This window comes from Thalassophryne amazonica, chromosome 13, assembly GCF_902500255.1.
Source record: "Thalassophryne amazonica chromosome 13, fThaAma1.1, whole genome shotgun sequence".
NCBI lineage: Eukaryota > Metazoa > Chordata > Actinopteri > Batrachoidiformes > Batrachoididae > Thalassophryne > Thalassophryne amazonica.
The window spans coordinates 58,345,701-58,366,196 of record NC_047115.1 but is presented as its reverse complement, the minus strand read 5'-3'; the positions used below and the strand labels follow the sequence as shown (position 1 = coordinate 58,366,196).

Genomic DNA, 20,496 nt, shown 5'->3' with positions numbered 1-20,496 from the left:
GTTGTTTGAAATGCATATCCATGTATGTTGCTATTTTTATTTTTTTTAACCAGCTACTGTGTGCGTCATGCTGAAACCTTTTGTGTGGATGCCTGAAATTGCAGTCAATAAAGTTTTGGTGTAGCGATAGTCAATAAGTAAAGGATTATTTTCATAGCAGTTTCATTTCGATTTCTTCACAGCTTTGGAGGCAGAACTTTTCAGCTGACCATCATACACTGAATTGTTGTGTATAGTGTGCCAAATAAAGGACGCCCACCACGGCTCCTCTGTGCCACTACCACCACCCAAGGACAAGGAGTGTTATATTTAATTTTGAAAAAACCATTTACTCATACTTAAAGCTTTAAGTGCTTTATTAACACAAAACTGTTAATGATAAACTGTGCAGTCACTGAAGTGTGCAATAATAGACATAAGTATTAAGGAAAACAGACCAATAACTTTTATCTTTAAAGTGATGACATTTTAGAGGAAAGAAAAGAAAGAAAGAAAAAAAATACAAATTCTTGTTTGCCTACAGTTTGCCTTGTACCCATTGCCACTAACGCTGTCAAGCCAGGGGTTCGACTCTTCTCACTCACGTCTCTACATTTGCAAACATTTTTGCTCCTTTGGATGTGGTGGAGTTTCAGGTATAGACAAGCCAGGCAACCAGGCAACCTGTGCCAGGACCAGAAAGGTGGGCACACAGAGATGCAGATGTAAAAGTCTGAGGCCTATCTGCTGTACCTCGCAGACCCAACGCGAGGTACAGAAATGACTTTGGCAGCCATGAATATTTCCTGTTTTATTTTGTTCATTATTCAGTTTTGATGAGTGTGTGAGGGACATTTATGAAAATACGGAACAATTAATTGTCAAATAAAGGACAATTCTATATTTTAAGGGACAGGTGGCAGCCCTAATTACAAGTGCTGCATCTCTGCTTGGTATCCCCCGTCGGCTGAAGGACCGAAGGGGGATTATGTCGTGGCGATTTCCATTCTTCTGTCCATCCCAAAAAGTGTATAAGCTTTCTGAAATGAACTCCTCTCACATTTTTAGGAGGAATTTCGTGAAACTTGGTTCAAGTCCTTGCCATAGGTTGGTAATATGCATATTACCATATTGTTTAAGTTGGGCTCATTTTTCCAGAGTTATGGCCCTTGATTAACAAATCTAGATTCAGTCAGTTTCATGAGTGTGTGCCTGCCGTCTGAAATCAACTCCTCTCACACTTTTAGGAGGAATTTCATGAAACTTGGTACAAATTCTTGCTATAGGTTGGTAATAAGCATGTCATCATATTGTTCGAGTTGGGCCCATTTTACAAATTACGTCCCTTGATTAACAAATCTTGACTCCATCAGTTTCATGAGTGGGAGCCTGCATTCTGAAATCATCTCCTCTCAAATTTTTACTAGGAATTTTGCAAAATGGTACAATTCCTTGTTATAGGTTGGTACTAAACATATCATATTGTACAAGACTGACACCTTTTGGCAGAGTTATGGCCCTTGATTAACAAACAGACACTGCCAGATTCATGAGTTGGTGTCACCCTTCTGAAATCAACTATCACAAACCTTGAAGTGTTATCAGACAGTAGCAAGCACTTGTACCAAAGCAGCATTTGCCAGTGGGGGGTACTGTGCTCTCAGAGCATTCTTGTTGTGGATGACGTGGTTCTGTTGGGTTCATCAGACAATGACCTTTGATGTGCACTGGGCAGGTTTGAGGCAGAGTGCGAAGTGACTGGAATGAGGGTCAGCACTTTCAGATCTGAGATCATGGTCCTCTATGGGAAAGGTTTGAATTGTCCCCTCTCGATCAGGGGAACGTTACTGCCCCAAGTGAAGGACTTCAAGAATCTCTGGGTCATGTTCATGAGTGGACTGGGCTCTCGATTTTCCATTGAATTTACAGCTGTCCTCCTATCATCACATACGGTCATGATATGCAATTTGGCCAATGGTTAAAGAATAAGGGCATGGATACAAGTGGCAGAAATGAATTCCTAAGTTGCCATCTTACTCTCAGGGACAGGGAGAGAAGCTAAAGATTAGAGTCACTGTTTCTTTGCATCAAAAAAAAAAAAGCCAGCTGATGAGAATACCCTTGGTCGACTTCGTAAGGAAGGCACGTTCATCTGGGTGGAGGCCCCGGGGAAGACACAGGACAGGCTGGTGGGATTAAATTTCCTGGCTGGCTTGAAAATACCTCAGATTCACCCAGGAAGACTTACAGGACTTGGCCAAGGAGAGAGAAATATGGGATGAGCTGCTTGATCTGCTGCCAATACATTCTTGACTCAGATAGGTTGCACAAAATTAATGAATGAGAACTACATGGATACAGTCCTAGACTCTCACTGAAAAAAATGTCCTCCCCAGTACTGCTCCCCAGCAGGCGTTGTGATGGTAAAGCACACTTTTCAATTCACATGGGTTTTGAAGTTGTTGGTCTAGCTGTTCACCTAAGAACAATTTGCCTTGGGAGACCAGGTACTAATATCCCCAGTTACACAGCTTTCAGCTTCACAGAGGCAAATAACCATCAGAAAGCAGTGATGTTAGGACATCAATCAAGGTCAACAATTTTAAACTGAGATGGCCATTTACCATCTATCTTGTCTGACATTTGTTCTCTCTCACACTCACACTTTTGGCTTTTTATTGTTGTTGGTACCTTGGTGGTACCTTAACAGGCTGACACTCAGTGGAAAATATTGTTTCATAGAAATAACAGTGAATACTAATGTGTACCTCAAAGGGAAAATACTGTGAAAATCCTTGTGGAAGGGTCCCGGCTGTGACATTATCCCAAATCTGGTAATCATGCAGTGACAAAAAAAAAAGAAAAAGAAATATACATCATGACATGACAGTGGCATGTTACACATTGATGTGATATTGAACTCCGCCAATTAAAGATTTTAAAAGCATTCAAATAGTATTCTGTATATAACATTATGTTTCGTAACAGATCATTTATTATACATACTCCAACAATTGGGAAAATTACAAGGTATCACAGTACTGACTTTTCCCCACACAGGTTGTGTCATCGGGTATCTCACCAATTTTCTTTCGCGGCCAGGAGAGAGGTTCCAGACAAGCTCAAAATATATCAACCCCAAAGCAAATATGTCCACTTTGTGGTCATAAATCATCTGGTTTTTCTGTCAAGAAATAAGAACGCAAAATTAAAATAAATAAATGAATGAAATAATAATATTCCAGGTACTTTGGGAGCATAAGGACAAACCTGCTCTGACAGTAACAAATGTTCTTTACAAAAACGCACCTGAAAATGTTTCAAGCATATTGACAAAATTTTTCCCTCTTGAAATATCTACAAGACTTTTTAAGTATTTTGAGTCATATGCTTCGTTTAGTAGGGGTGGTGGCCAAGTGGTTATTGCACTTGGTTTCAGTGCGGAAGGTTCCAGGTTCGAATCCCACCCCTACCACATTTCTCCATGTAATGTGGAGTTGCGTCAGGAAGGGCATCCGGCATAAAACTTGTGCCAATTCAACATGCAGATCCACCTTGGATTTGCTGTGGTGACCCCGAGTACAAAACAAGGGAGCAGCCGAAAGGACTTACTATGTAATGCTTTGTTTACACATAATGATGACAAGTCACTAATGCCACAAAGTGTACATTCTTGGTACACTTGATTCTTATACATTCTGATCACAAATGTGATGACCCGGGGCAGAGGCATCAGGTGTCCTCAGGAACCTTTGCAAGCTGTTATCACGCGTTATGAGTAATGGTACGTATTGATGGTGAATGATCAGGAACCATTATGATGTTTAATAATGTATAATAACCATTATAATAATGTTCCACGCTGTTGCGCGTAACAGCGCATCATCACATTGTGAATCAGGCAAATTGTCTCCTCCACCCCCACCCCCATATTCATGCTACCGTCAGCTGCTGAGTTGCGCAGAAAGGAGGAGACGGAGAGAGCCAGATGTCTGGCTGCAGGCGTCTCTCTTCTGGCTCAGACTCGTATTAAGACTGGACTCCATCTTTCTAACTTGACTCGGCAGAGAGCGGCGCAGCGTTTGGAGCTGTGTGAACAGAACGGAGGATGATTCTCGTTTCTTTCTCGCTACAAGACAGGAGTCCCAATTAGTGTCTTCAATCCGCACAAAAGTAACTCACAACTGACATATTTTAATGGCTTTGAGAGGGGTTAAGAAGTGGATTTGCTGCTTCTGAAAAGCAGTGAAGCAAAGAACCAACGAAGCAGCGGGTTGAGGCGCTGATTCATTGCTTCAAGCTTCAAAGCAGAACCGCGCTGCAGAAGCAGTTGATTGCAGACCTGCTGCAAGGTCTGCAATCAACGTAAAGAAATGATCATTTTCCTGACAAACACCCTGAAAAACAACGACCACTTTGAAGGATTGATAAGGGAATCGTTAAGCAAAAAGGCTGTTGATGTCGGTGAATGGAATAATTTCTTAACGATTCTCGAAAAGAACCGGTTCCCGATACCCAACCCTAGGTGGCACTATTGATGTTGTACTTTTTATCTGATTACTCGATAAATTAGTCGACAGAATACTTTATTCCAAAGATATCTGATAGCTGCAGCCCTATCACAGAATGTTGTCTTCAATGTAGTCCTTTAAGCAATATGTGAAAACTATTTTATTCATAGACAGTATATTAATATTTTATTATTTTCATAGTTGTGCTTTCAATGTTTTTCAGTTCAAAACATCACCCCACAGGACCACTGCCACTGAAAATCTCTACATGCTGCCTTCAAAACCTCCTATTAATTACTACACTCAACAAAAATATAAACGCAACACTTTTGGTTTTGCTCCCATTTTGTATGAGATGAACTCAAAGATCTAAAACTTTTTCCACATACACAATATCACCATTTCCCTCAAATATTGTTCACAAACCAGTCTAAATCTGTGATAGTGAGCACTTCTCCTTTGCTGAGATAATCCATCCCACCTCACAGGTGGGCCATACCAAGATGCTGATTAGACACCATAATTAGTGCACAGGTGTGCCTTAGACTGCCCACAATAAAAGGCCACTCTGAAAGGTGCAGTTTTGTTTTATTGGGGGGGGGGATACCAGTCAGAATCTGGTGTGACCACCATTTGCCTCATGCAGTGCAACACATCTCCTTCGCATAGAGTTGATCAGGTTGTCAGTTGTGGCCTGTGGAATGTTGGTCCACTCCTCTTCAATGGCTGTGCGAAGTTGCTGGATATTGGCAGGAACTGGTACACGCTGTCGTATACACCGGTCCAGAGCATCCCGAACATGCTCAATGGGTGACATGTCCGGTGAGTATGCCGGCCATGCAAGAACTGGGACATTTTCAGCTTCCAAGAATTGTGTACAGATCCTTGCAACATGGGGCCGTGCATTATCCTGCTGCAACATGAGGTGATGTTCTTGGATGTATGTCACAACAATGGGCCTCAGGATGGCGTCACGGTATCTCTGTGCATTCAAAATGCCATCAATAAAATGCACCTGTGTTCTTCGTCCATAACAGATGCCTGCCCATACCATAACCCCACCACCACCATGGGCCACTCGATCCACAACATTGACATCAGAAAACCGCTCACCCACACGACGCCACACACGCTGTCTGCCATCTGCCCTGGACAGTGTGAACCGGGATTCATCCGTGAAAAGAACACCTCTCCAATGTGCCAAACGCCAGCGAATGTGAGCATTTGCCCACTCAAGTCGGTTACGACGACAAACTGGAGTCAGGTCGAGACCCCGATGAGGACGACGAGCATGCAGATGAGCTTCCCTGAGACGGTTTCTGACAGTTTGTGCAGAAATTCTTTGGTTATGCAAACTGATTGTTTCAGCAGCTGTCCGAGTGGCTGGTCTCAGACGATCTTGGAGGTGAACATGCTGGTTGTGGAGGTCCTGGGCTGGGGTGGTTACACGTGGTCTGCGGTTGTGAGGCTGGTTGGATGTACTGCCAAATTCTCTGAAACACCTTTGGAGACGGCTTATGGTAGAGAAATGAACGTTCAACACACGAGCAACAGCTCTGGTTGACATTCCTGCTGTCAGCATGCCAATTGCACGCTCCCTCAAATCTTGCGACTTCTGTGGCATTGTGCTGTGTGATAAAACTGCACCTTTCAGAGTGGCCCTTTTATTGTGGCCAGTCTAAGGCACACCTGTGCACTAATCATGGTGTCTAATCAGCATCTTGATATGGCCCACCTGTGAGGTGGGATGGATTATCTCAGCAAAGGAGAAGTGCTCACTATCACAGATTTAGACTGGTTTGTGAACAATATTTGAGGGAAATGGTGATATTGTGTATGTGGAAAAAGTTTTAGATCTTTGAGTTCATCTCATACAAAATGGGAGCAAAACCAAAAGTGTTGCGTTTATATTTTTGTTGAGTGTATATAAAATTTATATAAAGAAAAAAAAAAAATCACATGTCAATGACAAACAGAGATCATCTCACTTGTTCAGGAGCCATGTAAGATGGAGTTCCTTTGTACACGGTTCTCTCCTTGAGGTTCTCCTCACTGTCATCAATCTCAGCTGTGACCAGACCAAAGTCACCAATCTTTACTTCCTCACCTGGTCCAAACATGATGTTGGCAGGCTATGCATTAGAAACACACAGTACACATTAATTATGCATCTACTCCAGTGATCAAAAGCAGCAAGAAATAATTATCTTACGACATTTATCTCACTTTAAGATCCCTGTGGATGAGCATCTTTAGGTGAATCCACTCGACTCCAGTGATTATTTGGTGAGCGATGGTTAGACTTTCTTCTCTTCTCTTTGAGTCTTTCAAAGACTTCTTTGCATTCTGTATGTTCTTTTCATCTATCCAAAGTCTAAGTGTTTTTTCCTCACACAATTCCATCTCGATATACAGGTACTGTGTTGGTGAATTACCCGCAGGCCTTGAATCCATTAAAAAGGGGGTGGGGGGGGTTAGACACTGTCAAGTTCAAACAATTAGTGCAGTAAATATTTAAAATGTGAACACGACTCACTGAGTAGTGCTGGAACTTTCGTGTCTAGTGTCCCTTTCATAGTCAGAGTCCTCCATCCAACATGTGTAGTACCGAACAATATTAGGGTGGAGCAGGTCCGATAAGGCCCGCACTTCTCGCAGAGCTTTCCTGTGATCATAACAACTCAACTTGTTACTTTCAAACTTAAACTTGACATACTTTGCTTCTATAACAGATACGCCTCATATCTTATATACAAACACTCATGTATATGTATTTTTACTTACTCTTTGCAGCGGACAATCTTTATAGCGCGGTACTTATCCAGCAGTTTGTTTCTTGCCTTGAAAACATGACCAAATGCTCCTTTGCCAAGACACTCAATGAAGTCATATTCTGAAATGAACCTGTTGACAGCAACGCGGACAATATACATACGCGCACACACGTGTAGTCACACAAAAACAACATTCAGCATGCAAGCTACCCCATACCTTGAGATGACTGACTCTGTTTTGCAGGTGTCATTTCCTATATTTTTCACTTTGAAATCAGGGATAACTATATCCTGAAATAATTAAATACAGTAAATATATAGTGTTTAAGATTATCTGTAAAATAAAGTAAAATTTTAAATGACAAGTCTCAAATTGTACCTCTTTGCTGTGTTTAAAGTCACTTTCAAAATGTGCTGCAATTCTAATGAGAGAGAAAAGATGTTAGTGATAACGGCAGGTAAAATTCTATTGTACGTAGGGCAGGCTGGTCTCTCAGCATGACTTGCCTTCTTTTGGGCTTCACATCAGGATCCTTTGTATTTGGAAGTAAGAAAAGATACAAAACTCAAAAGGTTTATGTGCCAACACAAACAATGAGTAATCTATTTGTGCCTTAAAGATGCGTTTACATATAGGCAAGACGCGTTACGAATGTCATATTTGCGTCTTTCTTGGCACATTCCTGACATTCTTAACATGACTTAACGTATCCAAATAGGTTTCTTAATAGTGCGTGATATTCGTGATTTTCGTGAAGCATGTTTTTGGAGGTCGCAACTGAGTGTGTTGATCCGTCTTGATTAGTAGTGATCCTTAATAGAGTGTGACAGCATTCTTCTCTGACGTGCGCACAATTAGACCCTGCTGCACCGCATTCAGTTTCATTGCATTCAGTATGCTGAAGAAGGACAGTGACGCCAAGTCGGCTAAAAGTCTCGTTCCAGTTGCTCCTCAGCACGCTCCTGCAGGTGTTCTACCTGCTGCATGTGCCTGATGTTTGGGAAAACGAGCAAGATCAGAGCTGCGTGGAGCCACACATCTGGCTCTCTCCTCCTTTCTGCGCCACTCCATGGCACAGAGCCCAACTAAGCATGCAATCCCAAAGTTCTTCTGCTGTGGATTTTGATCTGAATTGTTCAGCAACTGATGGTTGGATGAATATGGGTGTGTGTGTGTGGAGACAATTCACCTCATTCACAACGTGATAGAACTTAATGTGCTGTTAGATGCAATAGCGCATAACGCCGCGGAACATTATTCTTGACCGTGGGAAATGGTTCCTGAAAATTCTCCAGTGACACGTGCCATTACTCGTAATGCGTGGTAACAGGGTGCAACAGTTCCTGAGGACACCTGACGCCTCTGCCTCAAATCATCATATTCGTGATCAGCGGCCAAGAATGTACACCTTGTGGCATTCGTGACGTGCCGTTGTTATGTGTAAACGCAGTATTAGGAAAAATAATCCATTGACTCTGGTCTCAGTGAAAAGCATTTTGGTAAAGTGGAAATAGTACCAAGTAGCCAAGGCTGATTCAGTAAAATTGTGAATTAAACTGACATACCTGACCTATAATGTCTTAACATTAAACTGATGAACCATAACAATGTATAAGATTACAAAGAAGTAAAACAAACCTGAATCTTGAGAGGATTTGATTTACTGTTGAAAATAAGTGAATCACTTGAACCAGCAGGCATGTTTTCTGATTGTGAATTAAATGAATACCTTAAAAAAAAAAGATTCAATGAGAGGCATCAGCAAAATGTAACCTGTATCACCTTCCGCCATCTGTTAACCTCCTCATTCAATGTCTTACTGTGAGAGTGGTGGTGTGTACGGCTTATCTCCAGTAATATCATCCGACAGAACTGACAAAACCTGAAACAAATAAAACATTCGCACATTAAAATCCTGCCACGTTTTGATCAATCTGAACTTGTCTGCCCATTGCTGAGGTCCTGCGGATGCTGTACCAGACCATCATGGTGAAGAAGGAGCTCAGCCAAAAAGTGAGTCTCAATTAATGCTCCTATCAACAACTATGGCCATGAACTTTGGATTATGACAGAAATACGAGGTCTATTAGAAAAGTATCCGACCTTATTATTTTTTTTCAAAAACCATATGGATTTGAATCACGTGTGATTGTGTCAGACAAGCTTGAACCCTCGTATGCATGCGTGAGTTTTACCATGCCTGTCGGTTGCATCATTCACCTGTGAGCAGGCTTCGAGTGAGGAGTGGTCCAGCCCCCTCGTCGTTGTTTCATTGCCAGGAAATAGCGGAATGATTTGGGCTTTTTTCCATCAGAATTTTTTCAGAAACTGTTAGAGACTGGCAGCTGGAAACCATTAGAAAAATTTATCTGGCTTTCGGTGAAAATGTTACGGGCTTGGTAGAGAATAAGGAGTGTTACTGTCGCTTTAAGGATGGCCCCCAGCGGCTGTGAGGCGCGCCGCGCTCTGAAGCCGACATCGACAGGCTGAACGACCATTTCATTTCTAAACGGATGGCTGTCTGGATCCATGACCATCGTGTGCCATTTCTCTGGTTATCACAAGAGCTGGACATCAACGATTTTCAGGCAGATTTCACTTAACAAGAGATTTGTTATGGAAAGCCGAGCGGAGGCTTCACGCGTCACGATGGATTCGCTACTGGAGCGAGACAAAACCACCTCCGTTTTGGTCTCACAGGACGGTTTTGAGATGGCGTTCAGACAGCTGTCGGTGGTTTTTCCATCGAGTGATTATCCAAGAAATTGTGGATGTGCCTGGACATGCCAGAACGTGTCCTGTGAGGCTTTATCATGGCGTTGCTTTGCACCATGCGGCACCGGCGCGACGCGCGGAATTCCTCCACACGTCTGTCTCACTGTGCCGCAAAAGTGCTGATGTCCACGTCTTTTCACAATTCCTGTGCTAGTCAGACGACGTCCCGGATAAAACAGTGTCCAGTTTGGAAATGAACGGCACATTCCACTGTTACAGGAGTTTTTGTCATGGAAAGAGGAGCGGAGGCTTCGCGCGTTGCGGCGGTGCCGCATGGCGCACAGCAACGCCGTGATGAAGCCTCACAGGATATGTTCTGTCATGTCCAGGCACATCCACAATTTCTCGGATAATCACTCGATGGAAAAACCACCGACAGCTGTCTGAACGCCATCTCAAAGCCGTCCTGTGAGACCAACACAGAGGTGGTTTTGTCTCGCTCCAGTAGCGAATCCATCGTGACGCGCGAAGCCTTCGCTCGGCTTTCCATGACAAAATCTCTTGTTAAAAGTGAAATCTGCCTGAAAATGGTTGATGTCCAGCTCTTGTGATAACCAGAGAAATGGCACACGATGGTCATGGATCCAGATTGTAGGTGTTTGGAGGGCCCTCCGAATCACCCAACATGAACCAGATTGTTTAGTAAAATCTTGGAAAGTGAGAGAATGCCTGAGAAGTGGAGAAGTGTATCAGTACAAAAAACTCAAGAAAATACCATTGGACCTAATGAAAACGTATACACTGAAATATCACAAAATGTTTTTATCCATGTATGAGGTCCGTTAGAAAAGTATCCGACCTTTTTATTTTTTCAAAAACCTGATGGATTTGAATCACGTGTGCTTGCATGAGCCAACCATGAAAAAAGAGAACGCTTTGCGGTAAGCATTTTAAAAACTCAGTGATGTTCATGATTAAAGAGTACATCACTAACACCCCACCCCCCCTCCCCATGATGAAATCCGCGGAATCCCGCAGATCCGGAGTTTTCATAGCCCTGCAGGTTACAAAAACAGCGTTTTCAGTTTTAGAAGTATTTTTTTCAGTAGCCTTTACATAATACATGACAAAGATGTTACATTTACTCATAAACAAAGTGGTTTTGGAGCGCCAGAGAAACCACCCAGTAACGTCATGGCGCTGCTCTACTCTGATTGGCTGTCACCCTGCCCCCTCCCAGAAAAAAGGATTTACATGATTCATAGCATAAAAATATGAAACAGAATGTGACATTTTAACCTCTTAATATAGGTCAAGGTTAACCATCTTTGAACTTGTCCAAGGTCTGTGTCACACAAATGTTCCTGTGAATTTGAAGACCCAGGCAGCAATAAGACTGGACTTGTGCTGAGCACAGACAGACAGACGGATGGATGCAAAGCTTTTGCAATACCTGATGGCCATAGGTAAAAATGTGTTTGTAAAACTCTGCTCTTTGCTCGCTGAGACATTGGGGTCGCCACATCACAGTACCAGTCTCCATCTCATCCTGTCATCCTTTCATTGCTGGTTGTAGCAGCCTCACCCAAGACTGAGTTGTATACCAAAGCGGTTTACAAAACTCTTATTGGACTAGTTCCAGCCTGTTTACCCAGTTTACATGAGAGATCTAAAAGCAGTTATGCTCTGTGATTGAATGACATGTTATGCTTTCACGTACCTCATGCACGCACTGAAGCGGGAAAGAAAGCCTTTCGTTTTTCAGTCCCCCCTGATTGGAATGTTCTCCAATCCAAACTGAAACTGTGTAGACTGACTTCTTTGAACACGTTCCGGTCTATTTTACGAGATCCCGAATTGGGTTCCTTTGTGCAATGCCTATGTTTCTCATTTCTAATCTCTTTGAGACTTTACATTGTTACAATGTTACTATGACCAAGAGGATTGTATTTTATTTATTATTAATGTTCTCATGTTGATGTTAACCAGCTCATTATGATGTGTGCTGCTGCCTTTCTTGGCCAGGTCATCCTTGTAAAAGAGGTTTCGATCTCAATGGGTTTTCTACCTGGTTAAATAAAGGTTGGCTATCTACACTCAAACACACCGCCCCCCACAGACAGAACATGACTCCCTGCCAGGCGAAAAAAAAAGTAAAAGAAAAAAACAGACATTTTAAAAAATGATTTTTGACTATTTTGAACACAGCAAATTTTATATCTTGAGCCCAGCCTTGATTCTGCGTCAGGATAGCATCAACACAAACGCTGTCTTTTGACAGCCCAATTGACGGAAATCCATCGCAGCGACTGTGAACTATAATCCCTACAGATGTGGTGACAGCAGACAGGAGGTCATATTTTTGACAGAACACGACACAGAGGACTGGATGAGATGCAGACTGATAATGTGCCGTGGTGACCCCAAATGAGAGAAGGCACCAAAACGAAAATGTATTGACACAATATTGCTGGTAATTTGGAAATGTACATAATAATAAGCAAAATTTTATCAATTACTTTTTCAATTCCCATCAGGATAGAAATAATAGTAGTTGGCTAAACACTCAATGTTAGTGCATTAAGAATTTAGTAAGTAGTAATGACTATAATCTTGCAGATAGATTCATAAATGATAAAAGAGTGACAGCTTCAGGAAAAGAAAATGTACATCAAGCAAGACAACATTTAAAAGAATAAATTTTAAATACCTGGCTGTTCGAGTCTAACTGTTCTTGAAGGGCAGGCCAGGCCAGCTGAGCTGCATTTTGCTTGGCGTCCTTGACGGTTTTACCCTGACCCACAGAGTACTCCTTATTGTTGATAACTAGTTTGTAGAAAAATCTGTTGCATTTTAAGACAAAAAAGAATTAAAAGTCAAGTGTTAATTTTGACTGTTGATGCATATTAAACAATGACGAGCGGCAACATATTCATGAAGACGTTATAGCTGTATAATGATTATTCAAAGTTTCAATATAACCTCCATACAAGTTAATAGACTATTGGTCTATCATGTCCCATCAACAGTTTCAAGGGTGCAAATTGTCATTGAAAGCAATTGCATAAGCAGGAGATTTCACAGTAGGCCTCTGCTCATGAACACACAAGTATTTATTTTTTGCTCATGATGCTTTGGAGTGAAAGCTGAAACTGTATTTTTTATACTACAGTCAAACATCCCAATAATTTTCAAATATGTTATTTTCAAATAATTTTCTTGTTTCTGACTGAGAAACATAAGAAAATTATGTTATTTGGACACATTCTGATTATGTGCAATCAATATACATATTTAAGTCATGTTTTCTTTTTTCCCCAGTAAATGCACAGCAGTGGCCAGGTCCAAAACTGAGGTGGGTCATGCAGGTGAGCACCTGCATTTTTTCCCCCTCAGCAAAGATGTCCATCTTCCACTGCTGTTGATGGACATTGCAGAGGCCACAGGCCTGGAAGTGGCCAGACCTCAGCAGTGGGTTGATTCCTCAAACTCACTAAGATGCCCTTAAACAAGATCCTTAATCCTTAAGTTGCTCACAATGTGCAGGTGGGCACCTTGCAAGGCAGCACATTGTCATCAGTGTGTGAATGCGTATGAATGGCTGAATGTGAGGCACCACTGTAAAGCACTGAGTGTCTGCATCAGATGGAAAAACACACGATACACAGAAGTCACAATTTGTTTAGACATTTTAGTTCAGTAAAAGTTTTGTTTTTTAAAATTCTATAAATCTTTCTTGAAAATACACCTTTATTCATGTGGACAGTTTTGGTGCTACAATTTCATATACCAATGTCAAATGTAAAATAAAAAAATCACTCAGATGATTTCTGTCTTACTTTTTTTTTTTTTTTTTTTTTTTAAACCCAGCCCGTATTTGTATCTAAAGACTGCTTAAAGACAGCTGAGATAAGAAGTTGTGTTCCAGGTTTCTTCTGCCTCAATCTGGAGATCGCTATGTCTGGGAGATGCCTTCAGGTGTGCGTTAGCATGTTTAATGTTTTTCCATTAACATACCGATAACTGCAAACAAAGTCGACAAACAGTCTTCGTATGATCCACCACTTGCTCTCTCATCTACCCTTATAGCTCACGATGAACCCCAAATTTTTCCCCCACAAAAAAATGTGTGACTGACTGACACCACTCAGCAATATAGTAGAGGACCCTCTCATTGAGCCAGTGACCATTGTTTCATAAAAAGGTTTGAAGGTGGTTTTTAGATGATATTAAAGAAAATAAGCCCCCGTATACGATACGATACACTTTAATGTCCCTTCCGAGAAATTTATCTTGGACTCCAAGAGCTGCACAAGTAAAAAGGAAACTGCCATGACATAATTACATGACTCATACATATTACATAACTTAATACACACATCAATCATACATATTGCACATTCCTAATACACATATCCAAATTGCACAGACCCATATTACACAGCAGTCTCACATAAATAATTCATGCATATTGCACATATCCCTAAAAACACATACCCCTATTGCACAGCCATCTCCCATATATGGTTAAGGAAAATACTAAGGGTGAATAAATAACACTAAAATAACAATGCCACCATGTCATTAACGCACAATCCTACTACCTATCCCAGGAACCATATTTAAGACTCTAATTGATGTGGGCACAAATGAGTTTTTAAAGCAATTCAATTTGCACTGAGGGACTCTGTATCGCCTACCAGACGGTAGGAGTTCATACTCAGGATAGAGGATATGGGAAGGATCTGACAAAGCTCGCTGCGCTTGTTTGAGAACAGACTGTTCATACATGGACTGCAGGGAAGAGTTTCCCGTCCTCCCTACAACTTTCATAGCAGTCTTCACTAGACAAGCAAGCCTAGATTTTAACTGGACAGAGAGATTACCGTACCAAGATGACATCCCATACCGGATAATGCTTTCCAAAACAGCCTGATAAAACAAAAACAAGATGTTCTGATCAACCCCAAATGCCCTGAGTCTGCACAGAAAATATAACCTCTGCTGTAAACGACAGCATAAGTTATTGACGTGTTTCTCAGCTGAACTGGTTATCTAAGTAAATGCCTAGATACCTGTAAAAGCTGACCTGATTGATTTCTTCATCATGGATTACCAGAGGGGTAACAGAATGAGGGTCAATTATCATCTCCTTAGTTGTCTTTACATTTATAGTAAGAAAATTAGCATCACACCAGTGGACAAAAGACTGCACCTCCTTAAAGTACAGTGATGGATCTGAGTCTTTATGAAGCAGACTGAGGATGGCAGTATCATCAGAAAACTTAAAAACATGATTTCTATGAACGTGGCTAATGCAATCATTAGTATAGAGAGTAAAAAGGACAGGCGAACAGACACAACCCTGAGGTACACCAGTACTGATGTTTTTAGAATCAGAGATAGTGTTATTAACTCTGACATTTTGAATTCTATCTGTTAAAAAAAGAATAAAACCATTTTATAATTACAGGGTTTACTGACAGGTGAATTAATTTTTGAATCAGTAAATGAGGCTGTAACGTGTTAAAAGCAGAACTAAAATCAATAAATAAAAGACGTGCGTAAGCCTTTGGGTCTTCAAGGTGTTTTAGTGACAGGTGGGTGATGCCATTAATGGCATCATCTGTACCCCGCCCTCTCCTATACGCAAACTGCAAGGGATCAAGATCTGAATTTATCTCTGACTTTAAAATAGACACCATATATTTTTCTAAACATTTCATAACAACAGAAGTTAAAGCTACCGGTCTAAAATCATTGTTAATCGTTGGGCAGGGTTTTTTGGGGACTGGAACAATAATTTACTTTTTCCAGAGTAAAGGAACTGTGTGCTGATCTACAGACTGCTGGAAAACCAGGCACCAGGCTGGTGTGAGCTCCTCTGCAAAAGTCTTTAAAAGAAAAACTGAGATGCCATCTGGGCCAGCAGACTTATTTTTCTGAACCCTACTAAAAAGTAACTTAATTTTGCCTGGATCAACTACTAACCTGGGGCGTGAATCAATAGGTGAAATGGAATTTAAAATGTTAGCACGATCCAAAGAAAAATCCTGAGTGTCAAATCTCAAATAAAAGTCATTGAGCTCATTCGCTTTCTCCTGATCATCATCTGTTACAAAGCTTTTCCTTTTTATTACCATATTAGCTGCCACTTTCATCAAATCCCAAAGTTTTTTTTTTTAGAGTCCATTGAGGCAAAATTCTGCTCAATATTGTCCTTGTGCCTCTTCCTTGCATACCTTAGCATCTGGTTCAGTTCTTTTTGCAGAGTTTTTAACCCCATCCGGTCTTGATTCTTAAAAGCCATTTTTTTACTGTTAATACAGTCTTTAACTTCCTTGGTTATGTAAGGATTGTTGTTTGGATACATAATACTATCCTTTCTGGTAACCACACAATCAGCACAAAACTGTATGTAATCTGTTATAGTATCCGTGGCCTCATTAATGTCCAGAGTATGAAAAATGCCCCAATCTGTGCAGAGTAAAGATCCCTTTAAAGCCTCTATGTTATCACTTGACCAAACAGGCACTGTCCTGATCTGTGGCTTGCTGCTCTTCAACACAGTCTTATAAGTTGGGATCAGATGTATTATGTTATGATCTGAATTAGACAGAGGAGGCTTTGCTCTAGCCCTGTAGGTGTTCTTAATATTGCCATAACATTTATCTAAAATCTTATCATCCCGAGTGGCACAATCAACATATTGATCAAATCCAGGGAGGGACAGTTCTAATTTACAACTATTAAAATCACCAAGTATAAAAACAGGAGCACCAGGCGTACGTTGCAATTGAAGGTGAACAAAGTCTGCAATTTGAGCTGCAGCTCGGGCCGCGTTTCGACTTGGGGGAACATAAACAGCAAAAATTAAAATATTACCAAACTCCCTCGGAAGATAAAAGGGTCTCACGGAAAGGCACAGAAGTTCCACATCTTTGTTACACACCGTCTCCCTGACGGTGTAATTCCTGCACCAACCTTCATTGACGAACACACAGATGCCTCCTCCACAGCTCTTACCTGAGCATGTGCTCCAGTCCGCTCGAATGACAGAAAAACCCTCCACATCAATAAGGGAGCTTGGAATATCCGCATGTAACCATGTCTCTGTGATCACAAGCAGGCCTGACTCCCGGTACTCAAAGCCTACTCTGGCATTGGTACGAAGCTCCTCCATCTTATTCCTCAGAGACCGCACATTGCACAGGATCATACCCGGCAGCGGCGGTCTGTTGCCTCTTCGGCGAAAATGCTGGCGTATTCCTCCTCCTCTGCCTTTTTTCCGATGACGTGCTCTGCGGGCCTGTTGTATCTTCAGTGTCTCCGGCAGATCAGCCGGAGGCATGATTCCCGCAGATCGCAGGGAAAGAAGAGCATCTCTGGTGTAGGTGAGTGATCGCTCACCTGCTTCCGCGTTCGGAAATTCCCAAAAAATCAGAATTATTAAAAATTGGTGCATAAATAACGCCATGGTGCTTTCCCCACACACACTGACAAATAACAATCCAAACAATTAAAATGTTTAAGAGTTAAAAAAAACAAAACAGCAGCTGCAACAGGAGTCCGGGTCGCCACAGGGCAGCGCCACCTTCCTAGTGCCATGTATACCTATCAAAAGTTTGGGCCAACTCCACCACAGGGATAATCCAGATGCCAACTGTGAAATAAATATTTGGCATATTTTTGCCTGTATAAATGTAGGTTTTCTGAGTCAAGGAATTCATTTATTGGCCCTTCTCAGATATCAATAGGGCTATGCAAAGTGGAGTAAAATAAATAATTCAAGATTTGTCGTGTGTTTTTTCCCCCCTCTGTTGTAAGTGCCACAATGTGAGCCATCTTAAGAAGTTTAAGAATGATGCAAATTTCACATTTCACTATTTTGTTTTGATGTCATTTGATGTTTTGATGCCATGCATATGTCATAAACAATGTTTAAAAGGTTAAAACACATCAACATTGGATGGACATAATGTTTGCTCCTGTGTTCAAAATAGCAGCTTTAATCTGAGCAGCGAGTAACAGTCTCTGGTCCCCTCTTGGGGAAAAGATGAGGCATTTAGTAGGCTGATATCTTTGAATAGGTGGCTGGCGCAGTTTTGCAGACAGCAAGGTTTTAGTTTTATTGATAACTAGCCCTCTTTCTGGGGTCACTGTAGCTTGCTGATGCTGGACGGCCTTCATCCTACTGGGGATGGTGCTGAGATAGAGTTCTACAGGGATGGTAACATTAGGTCTTTACAGCAAGGCACAGAGCAGGTGATTAGACAGCATGCAGGGCCTAGTATTAATGTGGATGTGGAGTCTATTAGTATAGCGGGGAAACTAGTGCAGGAAATCCACTATGGTGACAGTGTACTTTATGTGCCAGGAAGGGAAACTTTGCAAATTGAGGCTATGGCCCAATTCTGCAGAGGCATTCCTAAAAAGTGTAGAGGGATGTTTCGCGAAAATTAGCACAATTACTACAACTAAAATGGGGTTTTTGCATCGCCCATGCCTGCTATCTTCAGCTCATGTGGAATTTATAATCTAAGGCATCTTACATATATTACTTTGGAGCCACTCCCAAATCCAAACAGACAAAATGCCAACCCTATTGAGGTCCTTTGTTTGGGTCTCATTAATATAAGGTCACTGATGATAAATGATCTAATTACAGAACACCACCTAGATATGATTGGTTTATGTGAAGCATTGCTGAAACCTACTGTTGTCCTCCCCAAAGTCAGCAGAATAAAACTCAAACATGATTCATGTAAACAAGCCTTCTGTCTCTCTGCAAATCATTCATGGACATTATAGATGTATTAGAATTCCAGCAATGCATTCAGGGTTTGTCTCTTTAGAGGAAACACCCTGGATTTGGTCCTCGCTTGTGGTATTACCATTTCAAATAATGACATTGTGTCTCTTGCGCCAGTGGTTGCAGATCACTCACTTATTACGTTTACAGTTTCTTTGCCTTGTCCACAGGACGAGACACTTATTTGTCATCACAGCGATACATCAACTCCTCAACTACAAATTAATTTTGAGCAAGACTGCCTGATATCTTAGCATCACTTTCAGAAGATGACCCTGCAGTAGATAATCTTGTGGACAGGTTAAACACAGCACTCACGAGCACATTAGAGGTCAAGAGTGAAAAGCTATGTTGTCGGGGGCTTTGTGCTCCCTGTAGGGTCTCCCAAGGCAAACAGGTCCTAGGTGACGGGTCAGACTAAGGGCAGCTCAGAACCTCCATGACCAGTGAAAGATCAAGCACCGAGACGTCACCCGGTATGGCGGAGCCAGGGTCCCACCCTGGAGTTGGGGCCTTAGCCCATGGGGCCCGGCCGGGCTCAGCCAGAAGGAGGAACGTGGGCCCGCCCTCCTGTGGGTTCACCACCTGCAGAGGGGCCATGGGGGTCGGTTACAGAGAGGATTGGGTGGCGGTCGAGGGTGGGTGGCCCGGCGGCCCAGTCCATGCTCACAGCCCCTGGCTGTTGGGATGTGGAATGTCACCACGCTGGGGGGCAAGGAGCCTGAGCTTGTGTGGGAGGTTGAGAGATACCGACTAGAGATAGTCGGGCTCACCTCCACGCACAGCATGGGGTCTGGTACCCAACTCCTGGAGAGGGGCTGGATGCTTCATTTTTCTGGCGTTGCCCACGGGGAGAGGCGGAGAGCTGGGGTTGCATTGCTTATTGCTCCCCAGCTCAGTCGCCATGTGTTGGAGTTCACTCCGGTGAACAAGAGGGTCGCGTCCCTACGCCTTCGGGTCGGGGACAGGTCTCTCACCGTTGTCTGTCGTGGGAGGGATACTAGATAGTGCTCTGACTGGGGACTCTATTGTTCTCCTTGGGGAATTTCAACGCCTACGTGGGCGGCGACAGTGAGACCTGGAGGGGGGTGATCGGGAAGCACGGCCTCCCCGATCTGAACCCGAGTGGTGTTCAGTTGTTGGACTTCTGTGCTAGTCACAATTTATCCATCACGAACACCATGTTCGAGCACAAGGGTATCCATAAGTGCACGTGGCACCAGGACACCCTGAGCCGGAGGTCGATGATCGACTTTGTAGTCATATCATCTGACCTTCGGCCACGTGTCTCAGACACTCGAGTAAAGAGAGGGGCAGAGCTGTCGACTGATCACCACCTGGTGGTGAGTTGGATCCGCTGGGAGGGGAGGAAGCCGGTCAGACCTGGCAGGCCCAAACGTATCGTGAGGGTCTGCTGGGAACGACTGGCGGAACCCTCTGTCAGGGAGGTCTTCAACTCCCACCTCCGGAAGAGCTTCTCCCAGCTCCCAGGGGAGGCTGGAGACATGGAGTCCGAGTGGACCATGTTCTCCACCTCCATTGTTGATGCGGCCGCTCGTAGCTGTGGTCGCAAAGTCTCTGGTGCCTGTCGCGGCGGCAATCCCCGATCCCGGTGGTGGACACCGGACGTAAGGGATGCCGTCAAGCTGAAGAAGGAGTTCTACTTATCTTTGTTGGTAGGTGGGACCCCAGAGGCAGCTGACA

The 20,496-nt window shown here is 42.7% G+C and overlaps 1 protein-coding gene across 1 annotated transcript in view; it reads right to left on the bottom strand.

Moving 5' to 3' along the window:
• Positions 1-20,496, bottom strand: part of eif2ak2 (eukaryotic translation initiation factor 2-alpha kinase 2) — a 65,695-nt gene that overhangs the window by 33,388 nt on the left and 11,811 nt on the right. Inside the window, 11 exon segments of the mRNA XM_034184384.1 lie at positions 2,748-2,810; positions 3,062-3,163; positions 6,479-6,622; positions 6,717-7,155; positions 7,275-7,394; positions 7,482-7,555; positions 7,644-7,686; positions 7,772-7,797; positions 8,904-8,994; positions 9,086-9,147; positions 12,691-12,823. Of these exon segments, the coding sequence (XP_034040275.1) occupies positions 2,748-2,810; positions 3,062-3,163; positions 6,479-6,622; positions 6,717-7,155; positions 7,275-7,394; positions 7,482-7,555; positions 7,644-7,686; positions 7,772-7,797; positions 8,904-8,994; positions 9,086-9,147; positions 12,691-12,823 (1,297 nt within the window).